The 19699-nt window shown below is 44.1% G+C and overlaps 1 protein-coding gene across 1 annotated transcript; it reads left to right on the forward strand.

Annotated features, from left to right (window-relative positions):
• Positions 1–579: 579 nt before the first annotated feature.
• Positions 580–13632, forward strand: LOC124593750 (diptericin A). The gene is made up of 3 exons (XM_047132085.1): positions 580–645; positions 8867–8872; positions 13403–13632. Exons 1-3 carry the CDS (start codon positions 580–582, stop codon positions 13610–13612), a joined length of 282 nt encoding a protein of 93 aa, XP_046988041.1. The 3' UTR covers positions 13613–13632.
• Positions 13633–19699: the final 6067 nt, after the last annotated feature.

The raw sequence follows: 19699 nt of genomic DNA on the forward strand, positions 1-19699 counted from the left end.
GAAGGGAAAGCGTTGGTGTCCTTTTCAAAGGAACCGTCCTGGCATTTGCCTTAAGTTATTGAGGGAAATCATATGTACACATTCCGTCTCGATAAGCCCAATGATACCGATAGACCACCGTGTCGTCCTCGGCCGACAGGCGTCACTGAATGCGGATATGAAGTGGCACGTGGTCAACACACAGCTCGCCCGGTAATTGCCAGTTTTCATGACTGGAGCCGCTACTTGTTAATCAAGTATCTCCTCCGTTGGCCTCATGAGGACCAACAGCGCTGAACTCCGTAATCTGACGAGAACCACTGCGGTAAGGCCGTTGGTATATTGAGAGAAACCATATAAAACATCAGTACTGATGGCCAAGTCTGAATTCAAATCTTATGTCCTCCAGAATGCGAGTCCAGCTATTTGCCATAGCCCCTTCTCACTGGGTGATACCTTCTCGGCTGGAACACTTCTACTTGGACAAACAATAGCTTATTACTAATGTCTCCTCCATCGATAATTCACGGTACAATATGAGTTCTCAATTTGATGCTGCTGGGCTTAACTAACAATTTTTATCTTCCAGAACCAACAACTATGAAAGTCGCCGTGGTGATCGTGGTATGTGCTGTAGCTCTCAGCAGTGCGTACCCTTCTCCCGCGGTGAGTAGAGCAAAATCTTGTTTTTCTTGGCAGGAATGTATAAACTTTTTTGCCCAAATAATATAAGGTGCGATCAAAAAGTCTCCCTTTGAGGGTGTTACTGTAATGTACATGCAAAGTAGTGCGACTCCGATTAAAGGTATATAAGCATCGACACCTAGACAAGGAATCTGTGTAACATTCGTGTCTTTCTGACGTGCCTGTTGTAAATGCGATACCCCAAATGTGTCCAAACTTACTTTTCTTGTGTGCCAGAGGATAAACATAGATAGACAGCCATCGGAGAATGAAGAATGCGTGTGGGGAAGCATGTCTGTCGAAAACTATCGTTGTAAAATAGTTGATAATGTGCTAGCAAAGGACCTCGACGCCATCTTCGGTCGCGTTCGCCACATTATCCAACAGGAGTTAGGCCACCGTAAGATCTGCACCTAGTGGATGTACCGGGCGTTGAATGCCGAACAAACAGTAAACTGGATGGTTGTTTGCCTGAAACATCTGACTCATTTCAATGACACTACATCGCAAATGTCATAACGCAGAAGTTACGCCACCTCTACTGGGAGCCATCCACGAACCCGCCATATAGTCCTGATCTCTCTCCATGCGATTCAAGACGTTCAAGAGCCGATTCTGCCGGACGAGGAGGGGCAGCAGGTAGTTACGGACTCTTTCACGCAGCAGGGCACGTGAGCGTCGGTGGGACGATTGCCTCAGTAGTCACGGCGATTTTGCCGACTCGCATTCCGATTTTGGACTATACGGCAATGGAACGGAAACTTTTTTATAGCCCCCTTGTAACTTAGAATGTTAGAAATTTTCAATGTTTATCGGCTTTAAAACCCAACGAAAGTTATTTAGGTACCAATAGACACGCGAAACTTCCATGAACTCGCCTTATTCCTTCATTAATATGATTCTACGTATTTCCTATAACGAGACACGTTAATGCAGCCACAACTCTGAAGTTTTACTCGTTTTTAGGCTTTGCACAAACATATTTTTCGAGTACAGCACTCTGTGTATTTTGGCACTAGCATATTGTTTGTGAGTGCGTGTTTCTACCGGGATTTGTATTTCGAAAGCTGTGAAAGGTCAATAAAATAAAGCCAGGTTCCTTTAGCTAATATGCCTAAACGAAACACCATCAGCAATGCCTCTTAATGATCTTCTATTCCTATTTGTTCTCTAAATTTTCTTTCGTTTCCTGCACCGTAGTAAGTGGCTAATAAGGAATTCGATTGCTGTGTAGTGATCTCAGTTTAATAAAAACTACTGCGCAAAAGCTTTGTCTGTTGAAACAAGTTTAGCTTTGGAAGGGAAATTTAACAGTACTAATAGAAGGGAGCCAGAAATATCAGTGACGCAGACTGCAGAAGAGAATATTTCGGTTTATTATTCCGTGAAGGTACTCCTGTCTCATCCTTGCACTTCCCTGCGCTAATCGGAAGCCCACTGCCTTTTTGAAAGTGAATATTCCAGAGAACAACTCGGGACGTGTACACATTGTGGACGGTGTTAATTACTTGTGTTACGTCACTCAGGAACCGTACCGAGCGAAGTGGCGAAGTGGTTAGCACTCTGGTGTCGCATTCGTGAGGGCAATGGTTGAAACCCATCACCGGCCATTGCTAAATCGATTCAGGCAAATACCGGGATGGTTCTCCTGAAATGGTACGTCCGATTTCCATCCCTGTTCTTCCCCTCTCCGAACTTGTGTTTCCGTCTCTGTAACCCTCGCTGTCAACGGGACGTTAAACACTGATCTACTTCTCCCACAAACCGTCCATTTACGAAGTTAAGACATTTAGATAACTTGTCGCGAGACAAATCATCTGATTATCACATGATAGACCTTGCGGTATTGTTTAGTGCTACTAAAAACTGTAGAATATGCACAGATGTGTAGCTGTGGCAAATCCCAAAATCCAAACTGGTAAGTGAACATACTCGTGTGGAAGTAACCTTTCAAAACTATTTTTACATCATAATTGGTACTGCTGATTGCTACGGATGAGGAAGTGTAAGGGTAATGCACTGAAGAGCCAAGGAAACTGGAATTGACGCCATGAATCCTGCAGAGCTGTCCATAAATCCGTAAGACTACGAGCGGGTGCAGATCTCTTCTGAAAAGCATGTTGCAAGGCATCCCAGATGTGCTCAATAATGTTCATGTCCGAGGGCTTTGGTGGCCAGCGGAAGTGTTTTAACTCCGAAGAGTGTTCCTAGACCAAGTCTGTAGCAATTCTGGACGTTTGGGGTGTCGCACTGTCCTGCTGGAATCATCCAAGTCCATTGGAATGCTCAATGGACATGAATGCAGGTTATGCTTACGTATGTGCCACCTGTCAGAGACTAATCTAGACATATCAGGGAGCCCATATCCCTCCAACTGCACACACCCCACGCCAATACAGTGTCTCCACCAGCTTGAACACTCCCCTGCTGACATGCAGGGTCCATGAATTCATGAGGTTGTCTCCAAACCTGTACACGTCGATCCGCTCGATACAATTTGAAACGAGGACCGACCAGGCAACATGCTTCCAGTCATCAACAGTACAATGTCGGTGTTGACGGGCCCAGGCGAGGCGTAACGCTTTGTGTTCTGCAGTCATCAAGGGTACAATAATAAGCTTTCTGCACCGAAGGCCCAATCGATATGTTTTGTTGAATGGTTCTCACGCTGACACTTGTTGTTGGCCCAGTATCTGTAGCAATTTGCGGAGGAGTTGTACCTCTGTCACGTTAAGCGATTCTCTTCAGTCGTCTTTGGTCCCGTTCTTGCAGGATCTTTTTCCAGCCGCAGCGATGTCGTAGATTTGATGTTTTACCAGATTCCTAATTTTCACGGTACACTCGTGAAACTATCGTACGGGAAAATCCCCACTTCATCGCTACCTCGGAGATGCTGTGTCCCATCGCTCGTGCGTCGACTATAACATGATGTTCAAACTCACTTAAGTGTTGATAACCTACCATTGTAGCAGCAGTAAGCTATCTGAGAACTGCGACAGATACATGTTCTTACACAGGCGTTGACCGAGCGAAGTGGCGCAGTGGCTAGCACACTGGACTCGCGTTCGGGAGGACGACGGTTCAATCCCGCGTCTGGCCATCCTGATTTAGGTTTTCCGTCATTTCCCTAAATCGCTCCAGGCAAATGCCGGGATGGTTCCTTTGAAAGGGCACGGCCGACTTTCTTCCCCATCCTTACCTAATCCAATGAGACAGATGACCTCGCTGTTTGGTCTCTTCCCCCAAATAACCCCAACCCAAACATGGGCGTTGCCGAACGCAGCTCCGTATTCTGCCTGTTTACATATATCTGTATTTGAACGTGCATGGCTGTACCAGTTTCTTTGGCGCTTCAGTCTTTTTCCACAAAAGAAAAGAAAGAAAGAAGAAAGCAGTGGGCGCCTCATACACACCATCCTCAGAGGAATGAGCCATTGAAGACGTGAAACTACTGACAAACTCAACATAACGGCAAGAAAGACATGAAGCATCAAGAGGAATTATGAATAATGCAGTGTAAATATTACACGTGAAATTCTGAAATACTTCGTTTATGGTCAAGTGCTTTTACCACAACATGTATTTCCTGTAGACACGATGTTTTGCCAATCGAAGTAATGGTGATGCCGTTCTCAAACTTGGTAGTAAAGAGGGGCAGCGGTTGACGCACACGGAAGTGTAACAGATTTCTAAAAACCATGAAAACAGAGAATTTACGGTAAATTAAAACTATTCTGTAGTTGAGTGGTTAAGCTCCGGACTGCGGATCCGAATGACTGGAGTTGGTTCCCTGATCAGCATGGGGATTTTTGTGCATGTCTTACCACGTGTTTCACCTCTGACAATATCTGTTGATGTGAAAAATGCCGAGTTACTCCGTGGTTCGGAGTCCACGTCTAACTGTAGGTCGATCTACACCTGGGTAGATGCCAATTCAAAGATCGCAGGAAGGCAAGGATCATCGTTGCTAATGCAGAGTGATGTTCAGATCAGCCTTCGCGATAATTAAGGATTCACCATTTTTTACCAACAGGTTGTTGAATATTTTGAACACTGTTGTAGAAAAATGATAACACTTTTTCTTTTGTCATCACTCTTCTGACTGACTTGATGCGGCCTGTTACGAATTCGTCTCCTTTGCAAACCTCTTCATCTCAGCAGCACTTGACCCTACGTTCTCAATTACTTGCTGAACGAATTCCAGTCTCTGTCTTCCTCTACATTTTTTTCCCTCTACAGTTCCCTCTACTACCATGGAAGTTATTCCATGATATCTTCTTCTTATCAGTGTTTTCCATATATTCCTTTCCTCGCCGCTTCCTCGCAGAACCTCCTCATTGCTCACACAGTCAGTCTACCCAAATTTCTTTTGCACTACATTTCAAATGCTTCGATTCTCTTCTTTCCCGGATTTCTGACAGTCCATGTTTCACTAGCATACAGTGCTGTGCTCCAAACATACATTCTCAGAAATTTCTTCCTCAAATTAAGGCCTATGTTTGATACTAGTAGATTTGTCTTGGTCACGAATGCACTTTTTTCCAGTACTAGTCTGCTTCTTATGTCCTCCTTGCTCCCTCCGTTATGGGTTAGTTTGCTGCTAGAAGTAGTACATTTCCTTAATTTCATCTACTCCGTGATCACCTGTTCTGATACGTTTCTCACTGATCTCATTTCTGCTACGTCTCACTGCTTTCGTCTTTCTTCGATTTACTCTCAATCCACATTGTGCATTCATCAGATTCTTCATTCCATTCAGCAATTCTTCTTCACTTTCACTGAGGGTAGCAGTGCCATTAGCGAATCTTATTACTGATATGCTTTCACCTTGAATTTTAATGTCACTACTCTCAAACATTTATTTTGGCTCCGTCATTACTTCTTCGATGTACTGTATAAAGTAGATTGAACAGTAGGAGCGAAAGACTACGTCCCTGTCCTACACCATTTTTAATCCGTTCTCTTCGTTCTTAGTCTTCCACTCTTATTGTTCCCTCTCGGTTCTTGTGCATATTGTATTTTTCCCGTGTTTCCCTAAAGCCTACCCCTAATTTTCTCAGAATTTCGGACATCTTCCACCATTTGACATTATCTAACGCTTTTTCCAAGTCGACAAATCCTATGAACATCTCTTGAATTTTCTTTGGTGTCGCTTCCATTGTCAACCGCAAAGTCAGAACTGCCTTGCCTTTGCTTTTCATAACCCAAACTGATCGTCACCTAACACATCGTCAGCTTTCTTTTCCATTTTTCTGTATATTATACTCGTCAACACCTTGGGTGTATGAGCTGTTAATCTGATTTTGCGATAATTCTGGCACTTGTTGGCTGTCGAAATCTTCGGAATTCTGCGATGATATTTTTACGGAGGTCAGATGGTATGTCACCAGACTCATACATTCTACACGCAAACGTGGATAGTCATTTTGTTGCCACTTTCCCCAATGATTTTAGAAATTCGGATGGAATGTTGTCTATCCCTTCTGCCTTATTCGCCCTTAAGTGTTCCAAAACTCTTTTAAATTCTGGTTACGATACTGGATCCCCTATCTCTCCTATGTCGACTCCTGTTAACACTACAATAATCAATGATTTCTGTAAGACATGTATTTCACTGTTCAATATTGCTGCATAATTTTTTCATGAAACGTACATGAATAATTACATTTGGGTAAGATGTACAAATTGTACAGCTAGATGAAGCTTCAGTTTATTCGTAGATTATTCACGGATGGTGTATCTGGCAGACCACTCTCCATGAAAGATTGCCATCGGGCTTCAACCCTGGTATGGCTCATAGTTTTAATGTGTTACATACACTCTAAGACAAAAAAAGACGCACCACGCAGGATTTATACAGATTGGTCACGAACTGATATGCAAAAAGGTATCGACGAAAAATGCAAAACTGTAAACTTTGCCGGTCGATGGATGAATGCGTGATGCTGCAGCGCAATTTCACCTAGCAGCATGCACGAATAGTAACCAGGGAACATGACGGTACTAGAACATAAAGTCTTTACGAATTCCATTCCGTGTAGTCAGCTGGACAATGATTATGATTGCAAACAGGCGCATGAACAATATACGCAGATTTCAGAATTTGAGAGAGAGTAAGTGTAGTCGGACTGAAAGAAGCTGGTTGGAGGACTCGGCGAATCGCTCGACGTTTCAGCAGGGGAGATGCCACTATTGGACGATGTTGGCAGAACTAGGTGAACCATGGCCGAAGACAATGTCAAGAAGGAAGCGGTAGATCTAAAGAAAGGACAGAACGTGAGAACTGAGCAATCGCCAGGAAGGCACTCAGAGCACCGGATTGATTATTATCATCGATCCGACGTGCAACTGGTGCTTCCCTTACCACAAGGGCTATTAACAGGCGTACATTGACCTACGTACGCCAACAGGCCTTCCTGCAGTGGTGTCGAGCCTAGAATGTCACGCACAATTGCTTTCAATGATGAGTTCCGCTTCGAACTGAGCCCCGACGACCAGCGAAGACGTGTCTTGAGACGCCAAATGCAGCGGTGGGCTACGAACCTGACTGTCGCTCGCCATGCGGCCCGAATACCAGGAGTGATCATTTGAGTGCCATTTCATTTCAAAACAAAAACCCCTTTGGTTGTCATCCGCGACACCCTTACGGCATAGCAGTACGTCAACAATATTCTACGGCCCGTTTTGTTGCCTTTCGTGGCAGGCCATCCTGGGCTTGCATTTCAGGAAGATAATGTCCGTCCGCACACGGCGAGAATTTCTACTGCTTGCCTTCGTGCCTGCCGAACCCTGTCTCCCCAAATGAGAACTCTGGAGCATTATGGGCAGGGCTCTCCCCCAGCTCGGGATTTGGCATTCTAACGCGCTAAGTGGTCAGAATTTGGCACTGTATCACTCAAGAGGACATGCAACATATCATTCATTGTGCATTCGAATAACTGCTTGGCTAAGGGACGCAGGTGACCCAACGCAATTGAGTAAATCAATAACTGATTTTCTCAATTTGTGAAGCTAGTTCTCTTGAATAAATCATCCAATTTCTCTGAAATTGTAATCGTTTTTTGTCTGTCCATGTACATCACATCTATGGATTTCCATCCCATTCGGACAAGTCCTTCGTGGTGCGTCGTTGTCTTTTTTTTTTTTTTTTTTTTTGTCTTGGAGTATATGTTCGACTCAGCGTTCATTCTGCGTGCTACACAAGATTTCTGTACCATGACACTATAGAAACGTGAAAATGTGGCATATGATGAATAGATATACTCTACATTATATCACCAAATGTTTTCTTTATTCTTAATGCATCAGAATTTATAATTGAACCATTTCAGTAATGCATTTCTAACGGTGAAACCTTATCTATCTAGTGTCACAAGGTCGCATACGAGGCTTTTGGCTGGTAACTGAGCGGCAGTGTTCAGGGCGTCCTCATTTAATCGCACAGTGAGCCAGGGGAAAAATGAGCCAGCACCCCTCAATAACGAGTCAGATGTTGAGCTCAGAAAGAGGTTGACGTGTTAATATTATACATTTTATAGCTTTGGGATTAAGGTTTCCACGCAAAAAGAAAAGTAACAGTGTGAAAGTATTGCGTGAAATGGTAGAAGTTTATTAGGATCACCATTATTATTATTATTATTATTATTATTTATTTGTGCTTCATAGTTTTTACCAAACCGCTTGTCTATCTTACCTAAGTAATCCTTCAAGGTACAGAACGTTTTGCTTAATAGTTACTTTTTGATTGCCTTTTTAAAAAACTCGTTCTAGTAAACTCCTTGCTTAATTTATTGCACAGTTTTTTTACTTGCTAGAAAATGCTGTTTTCATTTCTATGTTTATTCCTTCTTGGTAAATGTCAGGTTCAGCCCAGATATTGTTCCGCAGTTAAGGACAGAGCTTCTGTGCAGAAATTATCAACGTTATTTTGGATGTGCACAACTCATTGGTACACGTACTCACATTGTGTGTACTGCTGTTTTTGGTTATTATTCTAGGCTCTTTTCTGTAGTTTGAAAACTGTGTTCATATTTTGTGCAATTGTTCCCCAGAAGAAAATTCCATAGATAAGAACCGAGTTTACAAATGAATATTATGTACATCTGCATCCATACTCTTCAAACCAACGTAAAATGGATGGCAGAGGGTACTTCTCGTTGTACCAATTATTAGAACTTCTCTTTCACAACGTTCACTTTGGTAGGATGAGGTGGCTCTGACCCGCCTCCGATTTGGGCACTGTCTTCTAACGCACGACCCTCTACTCCTGTGAGGACCTCTCCAATACGTGATGCCTGGGGCATGCAAATCACTTTACGCCACTTTTTAAATGAGTGCATTTCGTTGGATGATAAGTGGGCAGAAGCAAATTTAGGTGGGGATCTGCCCTGATTATTAGATGATGATGAAGAAAATATGGTTAAGCTTTCAAATTTTATGACTGGACTCAGGCCTAAGCTTTTAGGCTGTAGTGTGTTGCAGACTGGTTGGCTCATCCCTACTGTAAGGCCGGCCGGTGTGGCCCAGTGGTTCTAGGCACTTCAGTCTGGAACCGCGCGACCGCTGTCATCGCAGGTTCGAATCCTGCCTCGAGCATGAATGTGTGTGATGTCCTTAGGTTAGTTCGGTTTAAGTAGTTCTCAGTTCTAGGGGACTGATGACCTCAGATAGTATGTCCCATAGTGCTCAGAGCCGTTTGAACCATTTTGAACCTACTCTAAGAAGGGTCGCACGAGAGATCTGTAAGAAATATCCTTTGTAGATTGATTGGATTTCTCCAGGCTTCCGCCTGCTTACCTAGCATATGTGAGCTATCACAACCCTACGAGTTACACCCAGGTATTTACGAGGGCGTGCTGAAAATTGAGGCCGCGTAATTTTTTGTGAAAAGTCTTAAAGATTTTAGTTAAAACAAACGTTATCAACATTCTAACAGTTCACAAATTTGCATCTTTCTGGCGCTGAAAGATTCCGAATTGTAGCGTATAATATGACTGTATGAAACATAGCTACGTCGGTGCGTGAGAAACACCGAGCTGTTATCCAGTTCCGAAATCGACGAGTTTCTCCATACGTGGAGCAGCCTCTCCTTCAGCATGACAATGCCAGAGCACACACGAGAAAAGCAACATTCTCAGCAATCCGACGCCCTGGGTTCACTGTCATCGATCGTCCACCGTACAGTACCCACTTGGCCCCATCCGATTTTCATCAGTTCTCAAAACTTAAAGAACACCTCCGAGGAATTCACTTGGACAGTTATGAAGCCGTGCAAGCAGAGGTGAGACTGTGGCTCCGTCAACAAAGTCAAACATTCTGCAGTGACGGTATCAACAAACTGTTCAAATTACTTACGGGAATGTAGTCCGGTGACGTCGTCGACAACCGACGATGTTTAGACAGGAGCAGACCCTGCCACTTTCAAGGCAAAACTGCAGCAAGCAAGCGCTGTGCAAAAGAATTTAAAACCTCGGGAATGATAACACACACACACACACACACACACACACACACAAACACACACATACACACTGTAAACACTAGCGCCATCGCAAACCAAAGGTAACCGACGTCAGAAGTTATCGATAGCGAAACAACTTGTTAATTCAGTTTCAACAGTTTCCTTAATAACACTATCCTAATAGTTAGATGTGCTTGCCAGAATTTCCGTCTACGGCCTTTTTACCTAACGCAGAGAGCATTTGGAACAAGATCTAATATTTTGCGGAATTTTGATGTAAAGTGTGTTTGTCGATCACCATGTAAGATCAATGTCCATTTAGGTTCGGTAAACGATGATTCCGGTTTGCATAAGGCGGGTATCCATCGTATTCCTCGCAGTTGTGGCAAGTCATATACTGATCACACTATGAGGAATGGGTGCATAAGCGGCACACATGCTCACAACAGCCGAGCAAACCCGCCGTTGCAGAACGTTGCCTTGGCACTGATCATCCTGTGGGATATAACAACACAGAGATTCTGGCATGCACTTCCAGCCCTTGGGACAGTGTAATTAAGGAAACTATTGAAATTAAATTACCAAGTAACCTTAGGAATAGAGAATGAGGTTTCTGTTTAAATTCTGCATGGAATCCTGCTCTCGCACTTGTCAGAAAACCGAGGAACAGGGCTTATGCTTCATCATCCGTTGATTGTTAATTTCACTATCGATAACTTCTGACGTCGGTCATCCTTGGTTTGTGACGGCGCTGGTGTTTCCTGTGTGCGTGTGTGTGTGTATGTGTGTTTTATTATTACGGAGGTTTCAAATTCGCTTGCACAGCGCTTACTTGATGCAGTTTTGCCCTGAAAATGGCAGTGTGTGCTCCTGTCTAAACATCGTCATTTGTCGACAACGTCACCCGGCTGCTTTGCTATAAGTTATTTGAACATTATTTACGCCGAGAGAAACTAAGGTCTCACATCAATAAACTGATCTCTCGTTGCCAAAAATGCGTTCGTCGCCAGGGTGACCATGTTGATAATTAAACATGTAGACATGAAGGATGAAGATGGAGCTCTAATTAAAAAGCTTTTAGTATTCACATAAAAATACCGAGGCATTAATTTTCAGCACGCTTTCGTGTATGAATAGTTCGGTTCCAGTTGTGACTCGTTGATACTGTAGACAAAGAATACTGTTTTTTTTCGTTTTGTGAAGTGCAGAATTTTGTAATTAAACTGGCTGCTGCACACCGATGTCGAAACTGCGTGAATAACATGCTGACGGCATTCTGTTTCCAACTATCTCTGTGTGTTCAACCCACTTCCGATGAGAATTGGTATTCATTCCTTCAAGTATTGTGTCTGTTACGCAGTCTGCAGAGCTGCATCTACATTTAATTTAAGTAGTGTTCGTTATTTATTCCATTTTCTGATGAATTCCTTTGTGGCTTAGAAGTTTTTCGCAGAAACCTCGTTAATCTACGTTTGAAAACAGTTCTCAGATGCTTTATTTCCATGGGTAGACTGTCAAAAAAGTTTTATAGCTGCATATTTCATCTCTTTTAGTGCAAAAGTTCATTCATTAAACGGCAGTGCAGATGAGCAGTGGTAATGCAGGTCTGTAGTGGTAATGCAGGCCAGTAGTAGTGTACCTGTGGATATCTCAGACACTGAAGCTGAGATGTACTGTTGATAGCAACTTTTATTAGAGAATAAATAATCTGTGAAGATGTGGTTAGTACTTAGAGCTGCTTAAAGAGATGCCTGCAAGACGTACGTATATGAAGCCCGCACATAATTCTTATTGCTCTCTGTTTCTGCCCAAGTGAGGAATTAACACTAAGTCTGATCCCATAAAGCATCCGTGAATGAAAAAATGCTAAATACACTGATGGAAAAAAATGACAGTGCGTAGAACGAGGTATGTGACACAGACGAAAGTTGGTAAGCGTGTTTCTACACCTGAAAGGTCAGTGTATTCAAATTTAGCGCCAATCACACAACATTTGCCCTTACGCCGCGACTTTGAGGATGAAAATGAGTTTAGCTTTAAATACAGATTATAACGGTCGTGAGTGTCAGTTACCTTTGAGATTGGACTTAGTGAATTGGTATTAGTCAAGAATGCCTTTAAAGCAACAAAGACGCCATTATCAACACGACACAGAGTTTGAACTAGGTCGTGCAATAGGACTACGAGAAGCTGGATGTTCCTTCTGCGATATTGTAGAAAGACTTGGTCTGAATGTAGCAGCAGTGGCCTCAAGAACGTACGGTCCCAAGAAGACCGGGCTCAGAACGGTAAGTGCACTACCGAGAGGTAAGACCATCGGATTTGGCGTATGGCTGTGGCGCAACGTACTGCATCTGCAGCAGCAGTTTCAGCGACAGTTGGCACCACAGTGACGCAGCGAACTGTTACAAACCAGTTACTTCAAGGACAGCTCCGAGCCAGACGCCCTGCAGGGAACATTTCACTGACCCCAAACCACCGCCAGTTGCAAGGTCGGTTGTGCAAGTGAGAGCTTCATTGGAGCGCAGACTGGCGGTCTGTTATGTTTTCTGATGAAAGATGGATCTACCCTGGTGCCAGTGTTGGCCGTGTATTGGTTAGGTGGAGGCCAGTTGAGGACCTACACCTAGTCTGACTGTGTGCTATACTGGAACTACGCCTGGAGTCATGGTATGAGGTGCGATTTCGAATGTCAGCAGGAGCACTGTCGTAGTTATGTCAGCAGGAGCACCCTGACCGCAAAATTGTACGTTAGTATGGTGATTCAACCTGTTGTGCTGACATTCACGAACAGAATTCTAGAGGCTGTTTTCCAACAGGATAGCGCTCGTCCACATACATACCACTGTTGTAACACAACACAGTCTACGGAGTGTCCACATATTGCCTTGGCCCGCTCGACCACCATATCTGTGTCCAAGCGAGCAAATGCGGAACATCATCATACGATAAACAGCATTAACTGCCCGAGTATTGATCAAGTGCAACAGTAATCTTGCAGCTGTGCAACTCAATGCATGCAAGTCTGGCGGTTACACCTGTTTTTACTGCACTTGCATTTCATATTTGCATTGGATTATCTTGCGTTTAAATTAACTTGTGATCATGTAGTGTTAGTCACGTTAATATGTTACCTAGACTAATGTATTCCCGCAATTTCATTACTCTACATTAGTATTTTTTGGTGTTGCCACTTTTCCGTCGTAGTATATTAGTGCACTGACTTCTACATCTGCTGAGCTAGCAATTACTCTTATTAGTGCACACCTTGTTCCGCAGGAGGACCGTGGCGGGATTGATGTGAACGTGCACCGCGAAAAGGGCGTGGGCACGGTGCTGGACGCCCAAGGCCAAGGCAACATCTTCAGGAGCGACGACGGCAAGACAAGGGTGGACGTGCAAGGCCAGTACGAGCGAGTCATCAGAGGGCCCGCCCGCCACAGCAAGCCCAACTTCTCGGGGGGCATCACCTTCTCGCACAGGTTCTGAGCCCGCCTCGCCGCACCCCGCCGCCCGCCTAAACGACTTGCTGCCTCCAGAGAGAGAGCAGCACTGCGTCCCACCGTCGCTGCTCGTCGGCGCCCGACGTTTCTTCAGAAATGAACTCCGTGTGGATTGTTTCTCCCCATGAGTCTTCTGTTTGTTTCACGCCACCATTTCCTTTGCATTTGCATTTCCTTACATCTGAGACATTATTCAATAAACAGCATTTACCAAAAATCTTCATTTTGTTTCTCTTCCTTGCTCGTAAGCATCCAGCGTAATGAAGTCAAGCTGTTCAACAGTTGCTGAAGTAATTTCCGAGGTGCCTCACAGGCGTATGTTCGAAACCTTACTGACTGCACTTTCACTTTTCGTCATTATTCGGCTTTTACGAACGGCTTCATGTAGTGTAGTGCACCTCACTTAATAATCAGATGCCCGCATCTCGTGGTCGTGCGGTAGCGTTCTCGCTTCCCACGCCCGGGTTTCGGGGTTCGATTCCCGACGGGGTCAGGGATTTCCTCTGCCTCGTGATGGCTGGGTGTTGTGTGCTGTCCTTAGGTTAGTTAGGTTTAAGTAGTTCTAAGTTCTAGGGGACTGATGACCATAGATGTTAAGTCCCATGGTGCTCAGAGCCATTTGAACCATTTTTTGAATAATCAGATGTGCTTGAGGATCTAGATTGGGAAATGAGTCATTGGAAGTACGAGAGCGTGCTGAAAAGTTATGCTTCCGCGTTTTTTACGTGAAAACTCTGAAAGTATTTGAAATAAAATAAATATTTTTAACATTCCACATCTTTATTCTTTAAGCCTACATACAGGATGCCTATTATTGAACTATATGAAAGAAAAATGTAAATTAGTTACAAACTATGGCGTGCACACACTTTATTCAACATGTAAACGTCACAACAGGTATTCGTATTTAGGTTACGAAATGTTCGATATGACTGCCATCATTGGCGATGACGTGGCGCAGACGAATGCCAAAATTTTGCGTGACCCGCTAAAGTGTCGGAACATCGATGCTGTCGATGACCTCCTGAATGGCTGTTTTCAGCTCAGTAAATGGGGTTATTGCTGTACGCCTTGTCTTTAAAATTGTCCCCCAAAAAGAAGTTGCATGTGTTCAGAACCGGACAATATGGAGGCCAATTGAGGCCCAGGGCAGGGGCCTCTGGGTATCCCAGAGCCAGAAAGTGGTCCCCAAAGTGCTCATCCAGAACATCAAACACTCTCCTGCTTCGATGGAGACCAGCTCCGTCTTGTATGAACCACATCTTGCCGAAATCAGGGTCACTTTGCATAATGGGGATGCTATCGTCTTCCAAAACCTTCACGTATCTTTCGGTAGTCACCGTCCCATCAAGGAGTATCGGACCGATTATTCCGTTACTGGACACTGCAAATGGTTGAAATGGCTCTGAGCACTATGGGACTTAACGTCTAAGGTCATCAGTGTAGTGTCGGCAGACTTGCCAACACTACGTACACTAATAGAAAGAGGCGGCCAAGATGCACGCGCTAACTCACGCAGGGTGGCGTGAGGTCTGAAACAGGATACGTAATGAATGCTATAAAGAAAAGTACGTAGCTGCTGGAATACTTAACTTTAATCCATCATTTGTATACAGCGTTCTTGATGATACAAGTGAGACTCTCTCTAGATAAATGCAATGTAATGCTAATGGCGCCTTGCTAGGTCGTAGCCATGGACTTAGCTGAAGGCTATTCTAACTAGCTGCTCTGCAAATGAGCGAGTCTTCGTCCGTGTAGTCGCTAGCAAAGTCGTCCGTACAACTGGGGCGAGTGCTAGTCCGTATCTCGAGACCTGCCTTGTGGTGGCGCTCGGTCTGCGATCACTGACAGTGGCGACACGCGGGTCCGACATGTACTAATGGACCGCGGCCGATTTAAAACTACCACCTAGCAAGTGTGGTGTCTGGCGGTGACACCACAATCAGTCCCCTAGAACTTAGAACTACTTAAATCTAACTAACCTAAGGACATCACATACATCCATGCCCGAGGCAGGATTCGAATCTGCGACCATAGCGGTCGCTCAGTTCCAGACTGTAGCGCCTAGAACCGCTCGGCCACCCCAGCTGACTGGACACTGCAGACCACAATCACCCACTGAGGGTGAAGCGATTTCTCTATCGCGAAAAGCGGATTCTCAGTCCCCCAAATACGCCAGTTTTGCTTATTGACGAACCCATCCATATAAAAGTGTGCTTTGTCACTAAAACAAACCGTACTAATTCTCATCGTGCCCCACCGCCAACCGTTTAGTTTGAATGTCCTAAAGCTAACCATTCAGAAGGTATGACGATTTTATTTCACATAGTTCAATAAATGTCACCCTGTATTTATTTTCCAACGCAGTCACCCTGGCGACTAACACATTCTCCCAGTGAGAAACAAGTTCGCTGATATCGTCACTATAGAGTGTTTGACATTGTTAACGGAGCCACAACCTCACCTCCGCGTGCAGCTATTGATCACTATCAAAGTGTCGTCGTCGACAGCGGTTTTTAAGTTTTGCAAACAGATGAAAATTGGATGGGGCCAAATTGGACGTGTATGGAGGGTGATCCATGACAGTGAACCAAAGTCGTCGGCTTGTTGCAGACGTCGCAGCGCTCGTGTGGGTTCCGCCATTGTCATGCTGAAGGAGAGGTTGCTCCGTGTGTGGACGAACTCTTAGAACTCATGCTTTCATTTTTCTGAGGGTTTCGCAGTACAGCGACACAGTTACGTTACACACCGCCATATTACACGTTACAATTTCGGAGTCCTCTAGGAGCCGACGGTTGCAACCCGCGCCATCGAAAGCGGAAAAGTCGACTTCGGAGCCATTACTTTTCAGCACGTCAACGTAGTAGATCACGTTTGCTAACTGGTCGGAAGAAGTGATGATGGAATAAAGAATATATAAAAATGCAGACGTACTTTAAATCTTCAGAAACTTTATCCTTCACGAAATATAGAAAATCGGTGTTCTATGACTAAAATATCAATACCAGTTGTAATCAACTCATAAAAAAACCTGTGTACAACAACTTGTGTGGATATTAAACGAAATGATTAGATTGCCCCAATACTAGGCAAAGCATGTGACTGACTTCTGTCTGTTGTTGGGACAGTGGAGAAATGTATTGTCTGCAAATGATTACAAAACCTTCGAGCGTCACATCGTAGAATATTGATTAAGTGCGTTGAGCCCAAACCCGATAGGACTGGTAAAATACACTGTGTGGACATGAAATGAAATGATTACATCTCCTCAGTACTAGGCAAAGCATGTGGCTGACTTCTGTCTGTTGTTGGGACACTGGAGAAATGTATTGTCTGCAAATGATTACAAAATCTTCGAGCTTCACGTCATAGAATACTGATTAAGTGCGTTGGGCCCAACTCCAATAGGACTGATAAGTTACATTGAACGTATAATAAGAGCGGCACAACGACTCAGGAGACAGTCACAGGAACGTTGAGAAACCAGAATTGAGAGACTCTTAAAAAAATATCCCTCAAAAGTCTTCTTACAATGTTCCAAGGACCAGTACTAAATGAAGAATCTAGGAGTATACGACAGCCCCCGCTGTACAGCTCTCTGAAGGGCCGCGTAGACGAATTTAAACTGTTTACCTGTCACTCAGCCATTTAAATAGTCATCCTTCTCGTATTCCATAAGCGAACGGTACGGGAAGAAACCATAACATGTTGTACAATGTATTGTACCGTTCACCATACATTTCACAGCCGTTTGCAGAGAACAGGTATAGATGCAGAAAGTAGAGCTGTGAGTCAAAGGCAGTGTAAACTTACTAGGCACGGTCTTATTGGGGAAATTGTGGGTCTTTCTCCTCGCCTGACTTGGGAGCTCCATGATCCAGTCGGTCTAAGCGACCTACTATCGAAATAAACTGCCTTTAACATCAGAATGTTGTCGAATATCTCTTCGCACGACACACACAAACTAATTTACTTCATTTAATCTTTCATACATGAAACTGTATTTGGTAACCCAAAACACAAAAGGTTTCGTTGTCATGGTCTTCAGTCGGAAAACTTCTTTCATGCGGCCCTTCACGATTGTCTATCTCGTAAAAGTCTCGTGATCTCTGCGTAACTATTGGAATCTGTATCCATCTGAATCTGCTTACTTTAGCGTGGTCCTGGTCTTCACCTTCAATCTTTACTTCCCTCCCACCTCCTTCCACTACCGAATTTAATGTAGGATGTTCAAAAAATGTGTCATAGAACTGAAAGAAAAGTGCCTACAATTATACCTGTATTTCCGGAAACCAGTACCTGCTGAGGTGGTCCGTTATACTTGTGGTGATTAAAATGTACTATTCTCTGGTGAAGATCGTCTTGCTGTTTATTGTGCGATGTGTTACCAGTGCTATTGGAGAACATTACCCTTGCAGACAGAAACTACTGTGGTTTGTACACGATACTCCACTATCTCGTATTTTAGCAACTCTGCGAGAGCAACTCACTGCAATCTATTCTTCGAGAAATCCGGTAGCATGCTCTCCCCGTTCACCGGACGTGAATCCGTTGAATTTATGGCTATGGGGACATCCAAAGGCACTGGTATATGCCCAACCCATCGACGATGTGCAAACGACACAGGAACCGGTGGTCAAGACATGTGACGCAAATCGGATGGCGCGTGAAGCACAACCGCCATCTTTAAAATCTGACAGCAGCGCTGTGCCACGGAACTGCCGGCAGATAAGATCGGGAAGACCCAAGAGAGATCCGACGCTAAGAATGGTTATGTTGACTTCGTATTTACAGCCGTAATTTGGCTAAAAAAAAACGATAGAATCAAAGACTTTCTGATTTTCCTTCGTAGATACTTGGTCTAATGGCTCTGGCGGGCGCAAGTTTACTGCGTTGTTTAGATTGTCTAGTGCCAAAATAAATAAATAAATAAATCTTTTCAGTACTCTAACTATGAAGACTGTTCCACCGAATCGTCGAATCGGATTTTGGCACTATGAACATGTTGCTCTACCTTCTTTACAGTTTTATATACCTTCGTTGAATTCAGATTTGGTTTAAAATGCATGAGAGTAGCGTCCCTGTTTTTCATCGTTCGGTGTAGCTGAGCTGTGAGCCATACAGCGGGAGCCTTCCTCACTGCAGTTGGACGCAAAGGGAGTGTTTGTTTTTGAGAAGTGGGAGTTTGATAGTAATTTCGCGGATATTCGCCAACTGCAGCGAACACTCTAGTTATTTGCTGCTGTTGAATTTGCGGGAAATCCACTGTTAAACTATCAGTGCCTTAACGTCCCTCCAAGTTACAATGAGTGATTTGGTTTCTTGAAACTGGGCGAGTTATTGAGAGTTATTCATAAAGACAGACAAATTTTGATTAATTTTTGTTGCTTAAAAAATCTCATTCCAAGACTTCTATTGGCATGTCAGATTAGAAAGAGTGAATTGGCTTCAGTCTCTTCATAATTGTTGTTTATCGTGTGCCTACTAAATCATATCGCCGGTTGTGAGGCATAGCAGACGGCTCTCCACTGCTATCTAGTGAACGTGGTTCGTGAGTTTTGACAGAGGACTTTGGTATCTGAAAGGGAGGTATTTTCAGAGACTGTGTTAGGGCTTGAGCGGAATACCTCGGTTGTTCACCGTGTGTGTGTGTGTCAAGGAAGTCTACCTTTTTGTCCGCAGCAATTACAACTGCCTTTATGACTGAATTTTTCTCGTCAATTCGCGCTGCAGCCTAAGGAAATGAGTCACACCTAAATTCAATAGCTTTTGCTAAACTACTCTTAAATGCATGAGTTGCACAACGTCAGGGCTGAAGTCCAATGTTTCACTTGATGCTGTTCGTGATAGCGCCCCATGTACGTAGTTGAAAACTATGCCTCCGTGAGCATGTCGCTGACGCGCGTTTGTGCATTGGCGCTTGACTCTAAGGTAAGCCGGTTCGAATCCTGGCGGCGATGACAGTATTTGGCCGGCAAGGGGAGGAGGAATGGTGGCGTCAAGCTTCTGATCACGAGTGCCTGAAATTCCAAACGTCCTCGCCGTGTGTCGTGCAGTGAGGGAATGTAACACC

This window comes from Schistocerca americana, chromosome 2 (genome assembly GCF_021461395.2).
Source record: "Schistocerca americana isolate TAMUIC-IGC-003095 chromosome 2, iqSchAmer2.1, whole genome shotgun sequence".
Taxonomy (NCBI): Eukaryota; Metazoa; Arthropoda; class Insecta; order Orthoptera; family Acrididae; genus Schistocerca; species Schistocerca americana.

Coding starts and splice junctions, on each gene's coding strand:
- LOC124593750 (XM_047132085.1), top strand. CDS start 580: ATGAAAGTCGCCGTGGTGATCGTGGTATGTGCTGTAGCTCTCAGCAGT.